The 21,428-nt window shown below is 34.5% G+C and overlaps 1 protein-coding gene across 1 annotated transcript in view; it reads left to right on the top strand.

Annotated features, from left to right (window-relative positions):
• LOC101890086 (uncharacterized) overlaps positions 1-21,428 on the top strand; it is a 98,795-nt gene that overhangs the window by 48,348 nt on the left and 29,019 nt on the right. Inside the window, exon 3 of the mRNA XM_059122021.1 lies at positions 12,410-12,483. Within this exon, the coding sequence (XP_058978004.1) occupies positions 12,410-12,483 (74 nt within the window). The remainder of the gene's footprint in view (positions 1-12,409; positions 12,484-21,428) is intronic.

Raw genomic sequence — 21,428 nt, 5'->3', positions numbered from 1 at the left:
GGCTTTATGTGACAGTCAAGTTAAGCGATTTCTATCTGGAGGATAGTGGCAGGCATTACTACCGTTGCTCTCTCTCTCGCTGTCATCTATGAAAATGTAATCTAATCACATTTTTCGGTTACCATGATAGTCATTGTCATCCTCAGCTCCAGCTACAGTCACAGCTTCTTGCTGCTCATATAATATTCCTAGGGCATGGTGAGGGCACCCAGTGAAAATATGACATGTCATGTATGGCAAACGTGCAACGTACCGTGTAAATGTTGTTAAGCCTCTCCGTCGTCTTGTGCTGCTGCTGTTTGATTTTTTATTCCGCTTTTTGGGTATTAGCCATGACAGTAGACAAAGGTTAATACGTTGGTATACAAGACCCCCCCCCACTCCACACACAGCAGATGAAGGAATGGAACGGCAGGAAAATGGAGACATAAAAAGTCGAAATTTATTTGTGTAGCTTTTTTTCCTTCTTCTTATTATTCTGCCTCTTAGTGGATGTTCAAATGTCATATGGAGAGTGCAAATGTGTATGAGTGTGTGTGTGTGTTTGTCATCCTCCGGTGACATGTTGTTTCTTCATATTCCTTATTCCTTTTTTTATCATGCTAAAGAACAAACATAAGAGGATTCATTTCTTGTGAAACAAAGGTTTATGGTGATGGAAGGAATGAACATCGAGTGGATAGTTTACCCAGTAATGTGGGCCATGATTTATGATCATGATGCGAATGATGACGACAATGACAAGGGTTCCGCATTTTCTTATGTAGGTTACAAGAATTAGAATCTTTTTTTGGCGAAAACATCAAGAGGATGGACAACGTTGTTTACATTGTCATGTAAAAAAATGGAAAATATAATAACGCACCAGGAATAAATGGCCACATATTTTATCGAATTTCAGTGAGATAACTGGAAATGACCAAAGCACTTCGTATGATACATTCATATCCACAGTGCCTGTTTATTGGTCCATTAAGAGCATTCCTACGGAAGAATGAATTAAAGGCCATTATTATTGGAGAAGCAAAAAAAGGTAATTAAAATTCACCAATTTCATAGATGTCATACTACCTATCTTCTGCAACATTAGCAGAAAAATCAAAGGAGCCTATATATTTAAAATTTTACCGATTTTAATATGAAAGTCTTTTTATATCCTCAGCCATATGGCTAGAGAGGGTATAGATGATTTGATTTGATTAAAACGTGCCTCAACGAAATAACCAAGAATTCAATCATACACGCTATGATTATAATTATAATTTAAAGTTCAAAGGACTAAATATGCCGAAGCATTTGTATCTTTTAAATTCCGACTTGTGTTGCCCATTAGGTGCTCAATTAATTTTAAATCGGATAAAAATATATATGGGAGCTATATCCAAATCGGAACCGATCTTGATAAAATTTGGCAAAGATATTTCTGAGCTGTATTTGATATATTTACCTGAATATCGTTGTTACGGAGTGCATATTAAGGCTGTGGGTAACAAATATAACAAATCGGATGAACAATATAAATGGAAGCTATAGCTATATCTGAACCGATCTTCACCAAATTTGAAATACTACCTTCTAGACTCAATTCGGTCGTATGTGCCAAATTTCATCCAATTGGGGAAAAAATTAGACATTTGGTGCATAATCAAAGGTAAATCGGACGAAGTAATATATGGGAGCTATTGAAATTTAGCAAATGTATTTCTGAGCTGTATTTGATATATTTCCCCAAATATTGTTGTTACAGAGTGCATATTACGGCTGCGGAGGACAAAAATAACAAATCGGATGAACAATATATATGGGAGCTATAGCTATATCTGAACCGATTTCGATCGAATTTGGCATACTTATTTTAAGGTTCAATTTGATCGTACGTGCAAAATTCCATACTATTCGGACTGATATTACACGTTTGGTGCACAATAAGAGTCAAATCGGACGAAGATATATATGGGAGCTATATCTAAATTTTGACCGATTATCTCCAATTTCAATAGGGTTCGTCCCTGGGCCAAACAAATGATTTTTGCAAAATTTCATCTGGATAGGGCAATAAATGCGAACTGTACTTTGTTTACAAAAATACATGGACAGACGGACGGACGGACATGCATAAATCGACGGATATGAAGAGAACCGGATGCTTATTTCGGATTTTATAATCGTTTTGGTTACTCAAAACTTTTACCCTTTGTGGGGGAGGTAACAGAAGGAATGGTGTACCATCTTTATAACAGATCTTGTTTTGATGGAAATATTCAGATGTGCCAACTCTGAATAGGATATACAAAATTTTGGCATTTCGCGGGGGACGTAACAGAAGGAGTGGACCGATATATCCCATTTTCACACTAGACCTTGGGTTAAAAAGGATATCGGGATGTGTGAAATTCTAAGACAATCGGATTCTTACTTCACACTTTATAAGACTTATAATTATTCAAAATTTTGACCCTTTGTGGGGGAAGTACTTGATGTAGTGGACCGATATTACCATTTTTTTTTTTTTACCTAACCGAGAACAGAGGCAAATATCAGAATTCGCAAAGTTGTAGCAAAATCGGATTATTGCTTCTCTTTCTTTCCGAATTTTTTTTTTTTTTTTTTTTTTTTTTTTTTGAAAATTTCTACCTTTTGTGGGTTAGGTATCAGAAGGAGTGAACCGATATATTCCATCTTAGCACCAGACCTTGGGTTGATAAAATTATTGGGATTTGTGAAATTTGAAGATAATCGGGCACACATTTTATAAGAGTTGTAATTATTCAAAAATTTGACCCTTTTTGGGGGAGGTACTTGATGGAGTTGACCGATGTTGTCCATTTTGGCACCTGACCTAGCACTGACGCAAATGTAATAATTATCGTTTCTCTTTCTGTTCAAAAAATATATTTTTTGAAAATTTCGACCTTTTGTGGGGGAGGTACCAGAAGGAGTGGGCCGATATATTCCATCTTAACACCAGACCTTGGCTTAATAGAAATATTGGGATCTGTTAAATTTGAAGACAATCAGGCTCTTACATCACATTTTAGAAGAGTTGTAATTATTCAAAATGTTGGTCCTTTGTGGGAGAGTTACTTGATGGAATAGACATATATTGTCCATTTTCGCACCAGACCTAGAACTGACGCAAATATTAGGATTTGGAAAGTTGGAGCAAAATCGGATTATTGCTTCTCTTTCTGTGCCGAAAATATATTATTGGATGATTTCGATCTTTTGTGGGGTAGGTACCAGAAGAAGTGAACCGATATTGCCCATCTCCGAACTCGATCTAAGTTTGACAAAAATATTACGATGAACCAAGTTTGGACCTAATCGGGTACTTCCTTCCAGAGTTATCGTGCGCACCATCCAGACAGACGGATCGCTAGATCGGAGACTGGTTTGAAAAAATTTAAAATTTAAAATTCTTGTGACGTCGTAAATGTGCTTTACGGGCCGCAATACAGAAATTGGTTGAAAATTTTGAACTGTTGAAATCGGTTTTTTTGGTGATGGTGGATGGTACTGATCTATAGTACCTGGTTTATTTTATACAACAGGGCGCTACATGCCACACTAGCAACGAAACCATTGATATTTTGCGAAGAGAGTTTCCCAACTGTATTATCCCTCGAAGATGTAATCAAAATTGCTTACCTACATCTTGTGATTTCAAAACTTGAGACTTCTACGTTTGGGACCAAGTGAAACATAAGGTATACGCTAGAAGTCTATGATCGATTCAAGATTACAAATTTCGTGAGGCTATCGAGGACAAAGGGCAGCAAATAAAATTTTCATGAAAAAGAAGTCAACCTAGATTTGCTATGCATTCTCATATCGAAATGGAATTTCTCAATTGAAATGCATACGGAGTAAAAAACATCCACACACAATGTAGGTGTGGATTCTGAAATAGCCCTTACCTAAGGGTTACCAAAACCCTCTCCTCAATATAGGTATTTGAAAGGTCTCTACCTCTTATTTTCAGCTAACAGAATTCTTGTAATGTAAATTTTCGAATATAAGTTTAGATTGACGTCAAGAAAATATAGCTGAACAACCCTCATATGTTTGCTATATCAAGAAAAATATTTGTGAGTCCCAAGATGTTGCATACAAACCCAAGTCATCAAGAACACTAAAACGAATTACTGACCTACAAAATTAAATTTTAACAATTTCATTTTGTACAAAAAATGAATGAATGACTTTGAGAAACGTTAGTACAAACATATTTACAAAAGCCAGAGAATTGTTCGGAATACGCACATGTACGTCTCTATGGCTTAAAATATAAACACACACCCCTACAACATATAAAAAATAACTATATTAAGTACTATCTTATTACGGAGAATGAGATAGCAGACCCTACTCCACTTGCTGAATCTCTTATGCTGCGGATATAACATCTGCATGCATATGTATGTTGTCGTCATGTTGCCTGATGAATGTGAATGAAAATCTTTTATGGTCCTGATTGTGAATGCGTACGATGACGTTGCTCTTCGCATCATCATCATCTTTGTCGTCATGTTCTTTTCAAAATATACCAGCGTACTTACATTAGAAGACAGAAGACATCGACCAAAGTCGTCGGCGTCATCATCAACATACACGATCTATACCAAAGAAGATTTATATATCCGCTGATGTTCTTAGGAACACAACGGAACACATTCGTAAAGAGTAATATTATTAGAGAACACTTGAGAAGAACCTGGGAGAAAGTACGAGAGGAAGAGATAAAGAATGTGTGTGTGTTTGTGATATAAAAAAGGAGGAAAATGAAATTTATTTGCTGAAAGAAAACCCGAATGTCGAAATAACTACTAATAAACATACATATGATATGAATGGGTGCAAGTGTCTGTGTGGACGTGTGTATGAGTGTGTATTCAAGAGTATCAAACAATCAAAAATATATATAACGAAAGGACATGCAAACAAAAATGTATATGTATGGCTATATAAGAGCCTAGTCAGACAAAATACACTCAAGAAATGTGGGCTCATAAGATTGATTTCATTGGCGATTTACAAAAGGAATTCGCTTGGAGTTGTACATATTCTTACATTTTATTTCAGACGCCCGAGTCGAAAATTCCCTATCTTCTTCATAGTTCCTACTAAGAGTTATTTGAAGATTTTCTTAAAGGGATTTTGTGCTCCCTCAGTAATGTGCCATAAAAAGCCAAACATGTTGTTTTTTCCGGAACCTTGAGTCCACAATTTTAGTAAAAATCGACATTTATTAGCATCCTTTTTGGTGTAAATGGTGTTTGATTTATTATTGGCGAGATGTAACCATTCACGTCAAGGAAATTGACATCTATGTAAAGATAAAATCAAAAAATCATGTCGGTCCTTTAACAAAAACTTTTTTTCTAATTTTAAATATTTAATTCGACCTTTATTTAAAATTGTTTCAAATGTAAGTTTAATAAAATTGGGTTCGAGGCCTTTGTTGATTTCTTATATATTTTTTATTTTCGATATTTCGTCCTCCTTCCTCCGACGGAAGGAACAATACTAGGAACATAACAAAAATATACAAAATCTCACCAATATAAAAGTCCTGATTTAATACCTTTAAAAATCCACAATTATATCAAAAATAGTAGATTTTATGGGTTCTTAAATATATCCATGAAAAAACCTCTAATTAAAGCCTTGCCCAAAAAAATTATTAAAAATTAAAACCTATGCCGCTTAATAATTTATCTTAAAAATACACTTCTAAAAACATAACGTCGATGATCTTTAAAAAATATTCTTAAATAATCCACGATTATAGTCCCGAAAACCTTTAAATTTTTCTTAAATAATCAACGATTAAAGACCTGATGATCCTATACAAAATATTCCTTAAAATTCCCTGCAATGGCCCTGCAAAAATGTTATTAATATTTCCCAATTGAAGTTTTGATGATCCTTAAAATATATTCTTGAAACTCTACGATTTTAGCCTTTCCTACAAATGTATTATTAAAAATTCACGATTGTCCTAATAGTCCTTTAAAATATTCCTAAAAATCCAGGACTGTAGTCCTGGGCATTCTCCCAAAATATTATTAAAAGTCCACGATTGTAGTCCTGATCGCAATTCCAAAATGATTGTCACAAAACTACAGTTGGAGTCTTGATGGTCCTTAAAAACATTTTTGAAAGTTCACGATTTTCCCTTGAAAACATTCTTGAATATCTATAGTCTCGACTATTATAGTCCCGATTGCCCTTCAAAAATATTCTTAAAAATCCACGATTTTATTTCGTTGGAAGGTCTTTAAAAAAAGGTCTTTAAAAATGTTACTAAAACGTAATAAATACAGTCCTTATGACCCAAATCAACGATTATAGTCCCGATTTTCATTCAAAAATATTCCTAAAAATCCTGAAAAATGATACTACAAACATATTCTTAAGAATTAGGACTACATACCGATAGCCCTTCAATAACATTCCTAAAAATCCAGGATTATAGTCCTGGGTGCTTCTCCGCAATATTCTTAAAAGTCAACGATTATCTTAATTATGGTCCTTCAAAAATATTTTTGCTAATCAACGACTATAGTCCTGATGACACTTTACAATTATTTAAGAAAAACTTAATACTTATGGTCCTCTAAATAAGTCGTATGAATACACGACTGAAGGACTTTTGGCCCTCAAAAAAAGTCCAAAAAAAAAAAAAAACAAAGATTCTAGTTCAAATTGTATTTTGAAAATGTTCTTCAAATCTACAATTAATAGACTTGAAAGTCCTCCAATTCAAAAGTCCACAATTCAAAATATTATTTAAATATGTCCCTTAGAACTCGAGAATGTAAGCAATAGTCCTTTCAAAATATTTTAACCCTTGCTATTACCTAGATGGTGATTCTAAATATGGTTAAAAATCCACTCCTTTATCCCTAGAGGTCCTTCAAAACCCACATTATAGCCCTGACGGCTCTAAAAAAATAACCCCACCCCCCTTTTTTCGCGATTATAGGCACAAAGATCCTTGCAAAATATTCATAAAAATCCAAGATAATAATCCTGATAGTCCTCTAAAAAAAAATTAAAAATTCAGGATTAGTGAGCTGATGGTCGTTCATATATATCCTTAAAAATATTTTTAAAAAATCTAAAAAAATAATTCTAATAGTCCTCCCAAAATATTTTTGAAAAATCTACAAAAGCCCCCATGGGGGCTGGTGGTCCTTCAAATTTATTTTTAAAAATCTACGATTATAATCCTGATTGCACTACAAAAATGTCCTTAAAATCGACAATTAAATCCATTGTTCTTTCACAACATTTTTTTAAACTCTTGATTATGGACCAGATGATGCTTCAAACTATGGCTAAAAATCCACACACTTTTTTGATGAGTACAAATATATTATTTGTGGGGTCTTCAACAAATATTTAAATATTTTCCTGGTCCCATATATAGTGGATGGTATTTAAATAAAGTTTTTAAACATTTAATAATATACTTAATAAACATAATTTAATTTTGGGGACCTCCAAAAAAACTTAAAAAAAACCTTTAGTTACAGATAATTTGTCTAGGGTCATAAAAGTTTCAATAAATGGGGTCGCAGTTTCATTGGGTTTTTAAAACTGGACCTCATTTCAACAGACCGAGACACATAAGTTGTCCCATTCATATGTCCATTCGTCGTAGGTTTAAGAAGAAAAATAATTTTTATTCGAGTGTAAGAAAATGTATAACCCAAGTCATGATTTTGTTTTTTTTTTTTTTTTTTTCTCATAACATCAAGTGTTTGTCGCCCATATATATGGATGTATGTGTATACACTTGTAAGTTTATATATCATTATTATGTACACAAAGACCTACCATAAGTGTACCTAGTTAAGACATTCTATGGGTAATATATATGTGTATGTGTATATATATACAAATTGTATAACTATACCTACATGTGAGTGTGTATGTGTATATTTGTATGTGAAAAATGAAAACAAGTTTGTTACATACCCAAGAAGTGAAGTGACTGCTTTCGTATTCATTGTAATAAGGGTACTTATATTCATTTGATTATGATGACATTTTTATTACCTGTAAAATAAGCAAGAAAGAAATAAAGAACGAAGAAAATGAAATAGAATAGAATAAGATATAAATATATATAGTGTATATATTGTATTTATATTTTCATTTTTGCCCAGAAACTAGGTTAAGTTTTATGTAATAAAATTAATTTAATTTATATAAGTTATGTGATCTATGAAACGATGATATTTAATTATGCCCAACACCACCACCATATAAAAGTGAAAAGATTTCTGTTGAAAAGTTTGTGATACGCACACACCTTGAGTTTGATAGGAAATGCCTTCCCAACAAAAGTAAGAAAATTTGACTTAAGAAGATTTTGATATAGGGTAAGTGTGCCTAAGTTCGGCACGTCCCAGTAGTCGGCACTTTTTATTTTTAAGCCCAAATAAATGTAACTATTATAACTAAATGTATTTTGTTTACATCAAATATATTGTCAGCTGTCTTTGTGTACAATATCGCTAAGAAAAGATGATTTATTTTAATAAAAATTAAATTATTGTCTGTGAAGGTCCTCAACAATCCATATTCTTAAGAAAAGTACAATAAAGACGTCGAATCAGTTTAACTAAACAAAAATATTATATTTTATTGAATTAATTCATTATTATTATTAATTATTCTTCCAAAAAAATTGGTATGCCGACTGTTGGAACATGCCATGCCGCCAATTGGCAAGTGGTGCGGACTACTGGCAAAAAAGCATTGTTTAAATAAAACTACAAATTTATGAAATTTAATAAAAAGTTATTAAAACTTTATTTATTATTGCAAAACCTGTACAAAATTTCAAATCTGAATAAATTAAATTTGTAATAATTGAGAAGTTCCACTCAGAATGGTGAGCGATTAAAAATGCGAAAATCCTAAAAGTGCCGACTACTGGTACACTTACCCTATTCAAATTTGTCTATAATATAGTTAATTTTTCTATAGCTGTTTTGACACTACTATAGAATCATGGAATGTGCAACTCATACAGTGGTTAAAATTATATAATACAGGCCCGACTTTGACCATCATGAATTAGGGTACCAAACTGATAGTTTTCTGTAAAATAGGCCTTTAATTAACACTAATATTAATTTCAAACATGAAAAATTTATGTCATTTTTTATAATTTTCTAGAGGATTATTAATCATTTAATTTCATCTTGAAAAGGGATAATAGATTGTGAGAATAAAAGCTAAGAAATTGTCGAAAATTGTCAATCTAGAGGCGTAAAAGAGATAGATGTAGGCAAACCGACATATGTGCTATATTCAGATTTGGGTCTTTATATTACATGACAATAACTAATTAAATGAAGAAAATAGTATGGAACTCGTATCTATGTCGTTCATAAGAATAGGATAGCGACAAGGTCGACTCTCAGTTTAGAATTCTTTAGCTTGGGTGTGTCCAAAATCCTTTTACTCGAATATTATCTGTATTTTTTCAATGGATAATGGGTTAGGTCGGGGTTCGAAAACCTTCTTATTTTGCATCTTTTGCTTGGGTGTGTCCAAAAACCTTTTACTAGAATATAATCTGTATCTTTTCAATGGGGAATGGATTAGATCGGGGTTTGAAAACCTTCAGACGAAAGGAACGATTTTCTACCTCCGCAGAAACCGGAATACACATTTCCAATTACATTTACTTAAAAATACGACGAAAACGCTCGCAATAACTAAAATCAGGGGGTATTTATAAGGGCTGTACACAAAACGCGGATCAATATTAATACATTTTTGCTAATAGGGTTTTAACATAATAACTCAAACTACCAAAATTAGGCAAAATTAAATGAAATGTCAAAAATATTTAAAATCGGGCTTTACTCTTATTCGGGTACTGGGCCGACATGGGCAACAGTTAAAGCAAATATCATAAGAAACTCAAAACTCTCATTCAATTTTCAAAGCCCTATTGTAAATGTTCTGAAATATATCTCAAACTATTGCGATCCCTTTATACACGGTTAAGGCTATATAAAAGCCTTAAACAAGTTTGGAGTAACAATCTGAAACTCTTTTTAGGTTTTTAAATTATGGAAATTTTTTCAGCAAATTCGGAAAGAGCTCTGAATTTTTCTTAAGTAAAGAAGTTTTTATATACTCAGTTATATGGCTAGAAAGGGTATACAGGGTGAGATAAAAAACTTCAACAAAGTTAAATGCCATAATTTTTTCATTTTTTTTCAAATTTTTTTTCTTTTAAATGAAAGCAAAATATGTCGGAAATAGTATCAAATTTTAGAATAAGTTTAGATTTGTTCGAATTGGTCACGAATTATGCCCTTCAAACGGCAAATGAAACCGTCACACGCTGCCCAAATGTTGCTCTGCGGTATTTTGGCTTATTACCGGCGAAGTGTTTGCTTGAGGTGATCGACACTTTGGTATTTTTTTTTTAATTTATTGAACGAAAGCAAAAATTTTGGAAATAGCACCAAATTTTAGAATAGGTGTAGATTTGTTCGAATTGGTCACCTTTGGCTCGAGTTATGCCCTTCAAACGGCAAATGAAACCGTCACACGGTGCTCTGCGGTATTTTGACCCATTCCCGGCTAAGCGCTTGCTTGAGGTGATCGACATTTTAGTATTTTTAGTGCCAACCTTACTTTCCAAAATACTTTAGACACAATAGTCCAACGGATTGGTATCCGGAGATTTTGGTGGCCATTGTGCGCCTGAAATGAAGCGAGGAACCTCATTTTGTAACCATTCTTGGGTGGGGTGCTGAGTGCGATGGTGCTGAGTCCTGTTGGAATGTCCAAGGTATGCGGCCTAAAAATTTGCGTGCCCAAGGCTTTAATACACCCTCCAGAATATTTTCGCGATAATATTCGGCATTTATTCTGATGCCACGGACGATTAATATGAACGTAGAGCGATCATCGGCTGTTATGGCGGCCCACACCATCACCATGGCCGGCACATATTTTGCTTTCATTCAATAAAATTTAAAAAAAAATGTAAAAATTATGGCGTTTGATTTTGTTGCAGTTTTTTTCATCTCACCCTGTATATGGTAACCCACACACATTTTAGCATTTTCTAAAAATTATCAAATATCTCATGTGAAGTGAAGGAAGAAAATAGTCAAAACCTGGCACGTCCCAATATTTATATCATATTAATTTAGGTCCGATACGAAATGGACAAATTGGCCTATTCCTTTGGAACCTACTCCATAGAGGGTTAACAATTTGAATAATCATAAGAGAAATCAAATATATTTAGATAGTCGAACATTGGCTCAGGGTATATACTGCCGGCAAAACGTGGACCTATGTATACTATTTCCACCACAGTAACTAGAACCCATTGTGAACTACAAATATCAAATTATATAGGTAAATCCGTGACAAAATGTTGCGAAAATCATCAAAATATTGAATATCGGGAGGTTTCGCTATATGGCGGCTATACCAAAAAAGAAGACCCATGTATCTCATTTTTAATACCATCCTAGACACAATACAAATTGTTCTGGCAAATTTTGAAGCTCTACATAAAATATCGTGATTTCAACAGACAGACGAACATTGCTAAATCGACGTAGAATTTTACCCTGATCATGAATATAAAGTATACATATACATAGGGTCTACGACGAATATTTAGGGATATTAAAAATATAATGTCAAAGTTAATAAACCCTCCTTTTCAAAGTGGAGGTTATAAAAATAAGAAGGTGGTGTTGGGTACTAAATGGTCGGCTGTGACGACTAAATTATTTATTAGACAAATGACAAAGAATGTAACGTTATTTTCTAAGTTATTGAAGCAATGAAGAACTACCGAAAATATTAAATAACTGTTATACTATAAGTGTTCTAAAAGGATCATATGCTTAACTTCACAATATCATGCTATATCATCAAACAGCTTCAACATTCCTAGCCTAACGTTCCCCAAAGGACTCCAGAAACGCAGCAGCTTCTAGCTTTTGGCGATATTAGTTTTGTGTTAATAAATAAATGATATGTTTAATAACATATTAACAATAATATGTGATGTTTTTCGATGTATGCGTGTGTGTTCGTTTATAACCAGCTGATAAATATACACAATAACATACAGTCAAATACTGTTATACAATTTATTTATAAAATATTATTTTTTAACCAAAAAATGTCATTATAGCAATATTTGACTGTATCCGATACTAAAAATATAATAACCTATGTAATACAATTGATATAACCTATTTTCTATGTGTCTGTCTATGTGTGTTTGTCAGAATTCTATTTCTCAAAATGCCATTATTTAATTTTATATTTTCTGTTTCATCCTTTTTTGTGCCATAAACCCTCCCGCTGAATCTGTATTTGATCTGGTTGAAATCAATAGCAAATCCAACATTATATGCCCATTATGTATTCAATACACTTGACCAGGACCATACGGGAATTGTGAGTTTTGAGGTGAGTATTAAAATAAATTTGCCAATTAAAAACCACAAAAAGAAATAGATTTAAAAAACTACATTATTTTTTCCAAACACACATTGAAATCCACTTTCCATTTTTTTTTTTTTTTTTTTTTTTTCAAAATTTCATTTAAACCTTTAATCCTGCAAATGCTCCCTCTCTTTCTCATCGCACTGCAGTGGCCATTTGTAGTCGAGGGAATTTGTTTTGCACAAATTGAACAAACAACAATTCATTTGCCATAAATTTTGCTGAATTCTCATTTAAACAATGAAATCTCATCACAATTAAATCTCCCATTTCAATTAAAATTCTTTATTTTGTTTGGTTGGGTGTGTGCGGAGAGAGGTGAGAGGAGGTTGAAGGCGGGTTTAAACTTTTGGAAAATGAATTTTCATTTTATTCATTTATTTTCCCATTCAAACAATCGTTCATTCATTCATTGTGGGTTTATGTGGCCCGCACAAGAGCGCTCACATTGTTCGAAATCATCCTCATCAGCACCATTTATCGCTTCAATTATTTTATTCAAATTGCGATCAAATGAGTGTGAACTAATTGCACTGTTTCAAACTTTGTGCATCGCAAAACAATGGTAAATCACAAATATGTATTCGTTAAGACAACAATGCGGAAAGTAGTTCCAAGTAGTTCCGCTTTTGAAAACTGATTTGTTAAATTGAAATCCATTGCCTGTTTATTAGTGTTGAAATTTCGTTATTATAACAATGATATAATGAATGGATGATAATGGGTTATAATTAGGAAACATTGGGAATAATTTGTTAAAGGCAAGACAAGGCCGGGTTTTATTGAAGAATATTTCTTCAGGGACCAGCCAAGGCGTGGCTTTATATAAGTATATACATAGACCAGCTAAGACTTGGATTTATTTAGGAATATTTTTACAGCTTCAGCCATATGGCTGCAAAGGATATATATCATTTGCTACGGCCACAACGTGGCTCATCGAAATAATGGTTTTAGGCCCGAGGTCTCTTTGGACCAAATCCGTTTCTCGAAGGGAGTATCCGATATGATCCAAACTTGGTACATCCCAGTATCATAAACAAACTTAGATCAAGTTCGGAGAAGGACAATATAGGTCCACCTTACCACAGAAGTGGGTCTGGTACCTTACCCACAGAAGTCGAAACTTTCAAAAAATATTTTACTGCACAGAAAAAGGATAATCCGATTTGGCTCCAACTTTGCAAATCCCAATATTTAATTCAGTGCTAGGCCAGGTGCGAAAATGGACAATATTGGTCCACTCCATCAAGTATCATCAATGCCCATGAAGTTCGTAAATGGCGAAATTAACATCAGATTCCATTCAGACTTGGCACATCTCAATATTTCTATCATCTGTTATAAAGAGGATAGAGATCGGGCCATTCCTTTTGGTACGTCCGCCACAAAGGGTAAAAGTTTGGAATAATCATGAAGCTCATAAAAAGAGAAAAAATAATATCCGATTCATTTAGATTTGGCACATCTCAATATTTCCATCCACACAAGATATGTTATAAAGATGGTAAAAATCACACCATTTCTTCTGGTATCTCCCCCACATAGGGTTCAAGATTTTGAATAATCATCATAAGATCCGAAATAAGCTTCCGGCTCTCATTCTTAGTTTCTGTTCTGTGGACTCTTTCATCTGTAATTTCCCTAAAATTGAGCGATTATTCTTCGGAAAAATTCCTAAGTCTGAAATTTTTTTTTTGCATATAAGGTCCATATATTTGAAAAGTACTCCTCGAGACCTTTCATTTGTGCTGTGGACATTCTGTACTGTGGACCCTTTCATCTGTAATTTCCCTAAAATTGGGCGATATTTCTTCCGAAAATTTCGAAAAATTCCTAAGTATGAAATTCTTTTTGCATCAAGACCTTTCATATGTACACAGCCTTAACCCCGCTTCATTTTTGAATATTTTATTCTAGGTTTAAATGTAGTGTTTTCAAACTTTTTCAACGTAAATTTTAAATATTTTTTATTTAGCAATTTCATTGTAAATTTGAAATTTGCAGGAAATGTTTGAAATTTGATCAACGATAATATAACTTAATTTACATTAAAGATATAAACAATTTCGCCACCTACCCGACTCAAGCTCTTTCGAAATTAATCTCCCCGATAAACCGCCAGCTTTTTTAATTTTCTTTTGTTTAACTAAGCAACACAAACAACAAAACAAAAATACGCGTCGAAACTTATTTTCAATTACGTCCTGACGGGCTGGCTGGCATGTGTTTGAAACTTTATTTCCTGTACACCTTCAACTTTATCAACATTGCTGTGGCAACAATTGTTGCAGGCGAATTCGAAGCAATATATATTTTTTTATTTTTTCGTCTCCACTTAGGCGTTATTGAATTCAAGTAGCCTGCCTCTACATCCATCAGACACTAGAGTCAACAACAATAATGGCAGCACTTTTCATTGAACTTTGTGTAGAGAGCGTGTATATAGTGGTGTACGTTAGTGGGTGTGTTGCTAGCTCGCTTGGCCATGAAGTTATACCATCAGATGCTTTTTATTGGGGGGGGGGTAAACAAAGACGATTTGAAATGAGGTTAAAAAACTGTACAGAATCATAATTAATTAAGCGTAACATGACCAAACGCCACCACGGAGCCGCCAAGTCGAAGATGAATTCTTTTCGTGGTCCTTGTGTGTGTGTGGGTGTATGCGTGTGGCTCAATTCTAAGGTGAATGGTTTTCTCTGAAGTTGGATTGTAATTTCTAATGAAAAAGTATCCGCAGCAGAAGCAGAAGCAGCTAGTAATCAGCAGCAGCAGCAGCGACAGCTGTTTACTTAAGAAGTTTAGCAAGGCCATATTTATCTTATAATATTGTTGGTTTTTTTTTCTTCTTCTTTTGTTGTTTTCAATCCAATTGTGTAGAGTTTACAAAGTTGTAAAGTCGTATTGTTTCGCCGGCGCTGAGTGTCGTGTCTTACCTCTGGGGAATACATTTCACCTTTAGATTAAATTTAATGTCAAAATAACGAGTCCACAAGGGCCATGGTGAAAACCAACACGAAGCGATTGTAATGAACAGTGACAGGTTATTGCGAACATCTGGTGGTATGGCTGGTTCTCGGGTGGCGTTCGCTCCGTCTCTCAAGAGATTAAAATCGCATGAGATATTCAATTAGTAATTTTTATTATGACAAATGCCATAAAGATTAAATCGGCTTAGGTTTTTAAATGAATTATGGCGGATAGGCATCGGAATTTAAGACATTAATACATTTGGAATTGAAATATGAATCTGCAGAAATGCTGAAGATAATGCTCAACACTTTAAAATATTTTTTTTTTTTTAACTGATAACTCCTTTCGAATGAATACCATAATCTAACTTTTGTAGAATGGATAGGGTGAGATACAAAAACTGCAACCATCCACAAGTGGCTATCGTTGGAGCACTCCAGCATTTAAATGTGAATAAATCTTTTGTGTCTCGTACCATCGCTCGTTACCGTAATACTGGTAGCGTAGCCCGCCGTAAAGGAAGTGGACGGAAGAAAACAGCAATATCAGCAGAAATGGTTCGAAAAGTAAAGAAGCGACTTGATCGAAACCCGCAGTGGCCGAAAAATGACTCATGAGCTGAACGTACCGCAATACTCGGGAAAAAGCCATTGAAATTCCAAAAAGTGCAAGATCTTACACCGCAACAGAAAGAAAATAGACTCAAAAGAGCTAAAGAGTTACTTCGCTTGGCCGGAAGAGATAAACTGCCGAATTTTGTTTTCTCCGATGAGAAAACCTTCGTTGTCCAGCAGTTTGTAAACAAACAAAATTATCGTGTTTACTTGCAAAGAGGTCTGCTGAAAATGTGCACCTTCGATTGGCCACCAGAACTCAAGCGCCGGCCATGGTGATGGTGTGGGCCGGCAAAACAGCCGATTGTCGCTCTCCGCTCGTATTAATCGACCGTGGCATCAGAATAAATGACGAATATTATCGCGAAAAAATTCTGGAGGGTGTATTAAAGCATTGGGTATGTAGAGATTTTCAACGCAGACCGTGGACATTCCAACAGGACAGCACCATCGCACTCAGTACGCGCCAAACAAAAATGGTTACAAAATGAGATTCCTCGCTTCATTTCCAGCCCACAATGTCCACCAAAATCTCTGAATACCAATCCGTTGGACTATTGTATCTGGAGTCTCATTGGCCGTTTGAATGCCATAATTCGTGCCAAAGGTGACCAATTTGAAAAAAAATCTACACTTATTCTAAAATTTGATGCTATTTCCGACATTTTTTGCTTTCATTCAAAAAAAAATTTAAAGAAAAAGTAACAATTATGGCGTTTGACTTTGTTGCAGTTTTTTTTATCTCACCCTGTATGTTTCATTCGATTTGGTGTTGAAGTCCCTTTCATGGTAATATGCACTCCACAACAATGATATTTGGTACCAGATATCTTATAGAGCTCAGAAATACCTTTGCCAAATTTAATCGAAATCGGCTCAGATTTGGATATGTCTCCCATTGTGCAAAAAATGGCTAATATCAGCCCAAATGGAGTAAATTTTGGGACGTACGTTTTCATTTGGTGGAATTCGGTTCAGATATATGTGTTTTAATATAATCCTTCCCGAAATGATATCATGCACTTCATATTTTTTGGTATAAAAGATAAAAATGTCTCCGTCAAATTTGGTGAACATTGGTTCAGAATTAGATTTGCCTGCCAGAGAGTAGTTCCCTTTGAAACCAAATTATAACTGCTCTAAAGTCAAAGAATGATATGTGGTATGATCTACCTCAAATAAATTATTTTGTTACGGTGGCCCTACTAAATATGCATAGTGGTGTAGGGTATCATATATGGGTTTAATCTAAAACATAGATATTTAAATTCTTCTTTGTGATACTTAATGACTTTAAATTCAATGCGGAAAAAGCATTTAATTTCCTTCTTTTTATGACCTTGATTTTCATGATAATAATGTCTAACAGTTCTCCTGCGTTTCCCTTACATTTATTCTTATGTTTTTACTTAAATTTAATTTCGCCAGACACGTATATAATGTATTCCCTTAGAGATGTTAAATTTGTTCATGGATTCCGTCGAAACATAATGGTTTTGCCCCCGCCCTTTCCAGAAGTTAAATATTAAGAAACGTTGTTCTACCCTACCTAAGTAAAGTAATGGCAATTGCCATTAAATGTTATTTCAACACGTAAAAATTTGTGTTATTTTTTATTAGCGTAGATCACGTAAGTACTTCTGTATTATTCGTAAAAGTTAACAGCGAAATTGTTTTCTAAGAGCAATTTGTAATGAAGTGGATTATTCTACTTTGGCATTTAGATTTTTGGGCAGAGGTGCGGGAATAATGAGGGAATGGCGGATACGGTACTGCTAGGGAATGTAAGATACTGTACTATTTTCCATAACATTAATAGACTTTAAATTTTGTGCATTCCATTTTCAATCAGGCTCACTTATTCTTCTATTTTTTCGATACTATAATCCGAATTGAAAATTTATAGCCTCGAAAATATTGATTTTAAATTTATGGGGAGTTTGGCAATTGTTTTCAATTTCTTATCATTTTCGAAATTCAATTTTCACCAAACATGTTTTCCTTTCGTGGAATAATATGTCTCCCTGCTTTGCAAAATATGTGGCTAATAAATGATTTACTAAATGAAATTTATATCTCTTAATTCAATGTCAAACCTCGCACTACCCAGCAAATCACACGGGTTCATTAAAATTTCAACAAAAAAGCAAACAATATATCGGAATAAAATCATACGAAGCATGTTGACCGTAGGCTTTTGCATAATTAAGTATTTTTCGGTTGAAGCAAGGACGGAGCTTAAATTTTTAACGTGGAAAGTTTCTCAATAACAAAGCCAACAAAAAATCTATGGAGCAACTATTTAAGGGGAAGGATAGGAAATATGTACATTTTTTAAATGTCTCCGCAGGGATTGCTGTTAAAGGACTTCTATCTGTAGAATATCTGTTAAAGGTTTCCTATCTATAAAAGACCTGTTAAGAGTCTTCTACATACAGAAGACTTGTTAAAGTTCTCATATCTTTAGAAGAACTGTTAAAGGTTTTCTATCAATATAAATTGAGGGTCTTCCATTAATAGAAGACCTGTAAGAGGTCGTCTATCCATAGAAGACCTGTTGCAGGTCTTCTATCCATAGAAGACCTGTTGCAGGTCTTCTATCCATAGAAGACCTGTTGCAGGTCTTCTATCCAAAGAAGACCTGTTAAAGGTCTTCTATCCATAGAAGACCTGTTAAAGGTCTTCTATCCATAGAAGACCTGTAGAAGGTCTTCTATCCATAGAAGACCTATAGAAGGTCTTCTATCCATAGAAGGCCTGTAGAAGGTCTTCTATCCATAGAAGACCTGTAGAAGGTATTCTATCCATAGAAGACCTGTTAAAGGTCTTCTATCCATAGAAGACCTGTTAAAGGTCTTCTATCCATAGAAGACCTGTTGGAGGTCTTCTATCCATAGAAGACCTGTTGAAGGTCTTCTATCTACAGAAGACCTGTTGATAGGTCTTCTATCTATAAAAGACCTGTACAGGCCTTCTATCTATAGAACCACTCTTAAAGTTTTTCTATCCATAGAAGTCCTGTTAAATCTCTTCTATTCATAGAAGATCTGTTGAAGGTCTTCTATCAATAGAAGACCTATCCATAGAAGACCTCTTGAAGGTCTTCTATCCATAGAAGTCCTGTTGAAGGTGTTCTATCCATAGAATACCTGTTGAAGGTCTTCTATCTATAGAAGACCTGTTGATAGGTTTTTTATCCCTAGAAGACCTGTTGAAGGTCTTCTGTCCATAAAAGACCTATTGAAGGTCTTCTATCCATAGAAGACCTCTTGAAGGTCTTCTATCCCTAGAAGACCTCTTGAAGGTCTTCTATCCATAGAAGTCCTGTTGAAGGTCTTCTATCCATAGAAGACCTGTTGAAGGTGTTCTATCCATAGAATACCTGTTGAAGGTCTTCTATCTACAGAAGACCTGTCGATAGGTCTTCTATCTATAAAAGACCTGTACAGGCCTTCTATCCATAACCACTCTTAAAGTTTTTCTATCCATAGAAGTCCTGTTAAATGTCTTCTGTTCATAGAAGACCCTGTAAGAGGTCTTTTTTCTATAGAAGACTTGTGAAAAGACAGTAGAAGTTTGTTAACGGTATTCTCTCTATAGAAGACCTCTAAAAGGAAAGTCCTGGGAGTTCGACTGTCAAAGGTCTTTTCCTTTCAGAAGACCTGCCAAAGGTCTTCCCTCCACAGATGATCTGTTACAGCTCTTCTATTCAAGGAAAGCCTGTTTAATTTCTGTTATCTGTAGAAGACCATCCAAAGGTTCTTATGCGTCCTTGTGCCACCATTATCCTTCAAAATCCTAAAACCAAACATTTCTCACACAAAATCTACTGCCCATCACTTGGGATACTTCCCTGATTAGTTTGCCATACAAAAATTTGCCTATAATCGCGATTGTTTGCCATTCGCTTACAGTGCTCGGTAGCGCGAGTGTGTGTGTGTGTGTTTCCTCAGCACTTTTCAATCCATAAGGAATATGGGTTTAACACCACACGTACAAGCTCATGGTGGTGGCGCTGTTTCGGTTTCACCAACACAAAAGTATTTAGCGATTTTTTTACACTGTCATCTCGCTCTCCACCACAACTGTTCGTCATGTCCTGCTGATGCTGCTGTTGCTGTCAAGGGATCGTTACAACATCAGAGGCTAATGAGGTTTTCATTGTTTTCGTTTTTTTTTCTTTGTTTCTTGTTGCCACAGCAATAATAACAAAACCAACTGCAACAACACGAACATGAACACGAACACGAAGAACTGTAACAAACAACATCCTCATCAGTGTACACAAAGAAAAAGCGAGAAAAAAAAAGATGGATAAAAGAAAGAAAACAAAAATTGGCCAACACATTCAATGTTGTCGCTCAACATGTCCTGTCCTTGGAACTAACTTATCAAATGATGAGGGGGCCCAAGAAAGGACAGCTAAAGTAAACCCACAGTAGCGGCGGCAGCAATGGCATCAAGTTTTAACGATTGGCTTTTTATCTCACTTTTACACATTAACTTTCGCATCAGGATGGTAATTTATTTAAGCCTCCTTAATGTTGCATGCTTTCATAAAAGTTTAACAAATGTGTAACGCGCACACACACACAAGTACACATTACAACATCATTCACACACTGTTATGCAGAGATATTTGGCTTGGGAAAAATACCGACATATTTGTGTTCCCATCATCAGGGTCAAGAATTATTCGACACAATGTCATGAAAGTGATGAAATATTGGAAAGGAAATTAATTAGTTATACTGGGCCAATGATATTTATTTGGTATGTACCTTAGAACGATATAAAAAAATATGATTCAAATGTTTGGGACCAACTGAAAAAAAATTGTTTGATTCTTATAATAACCTGTGTCAAGGTTTATAATTTCCTATAAGTGCGTCCTTCTACAGATATGAGCCATTTTATGTCCCCTTAACACCGAATGTATAACCGGCCATTCTTGCGACTAAATAAATTTCAATTCTGACTAAAAAAAATTTTACCGTTCTTCCATAGGTTATATTACAAATCTCTGACTTTCTTCAGATTGAAGCCAATATTCTTTCCTTCTTATACAATGTTCTATATTTAGAACCCTTATAGAGATAAAGACCTTCTTCAGGTCTTAAACCAGTAAGTAAAATTCTAATGTCGATATATGATACCCTACACCACTATGCATATTTGGTAGAGCTCCCGTAGCAAAAGAATTAATTGAAGTATATCATAGTACCTATCAATATTTGGCTTTAGAGCAGTTAGAGTTTGGTTTCAGAGGAAACTAATATATGGAGGCATATTCAATTTTAAATCGATGTTCACTAAATT

This window comes from Musca domestica, unplaced genomic scaffold (assembly GCF_030504385.1).
Source record: "Musca domestica strain aabys unplaced genomic scaffold, Musca_domestica.polishedcontigs.V.1.1 2, whole genome shotgun sequence".
NCBI classification, from domain to species: domain Eukaryota; kingdom Metazoa; phylum Arthropoda; class Insecta; order Diptera; family Muscidae; genus Musca; species Musca domestica.
Note: the sequence above shows the minus strand (reverse complement) of the source record. Positions and strands in the feature narration are given on the sequence as shown.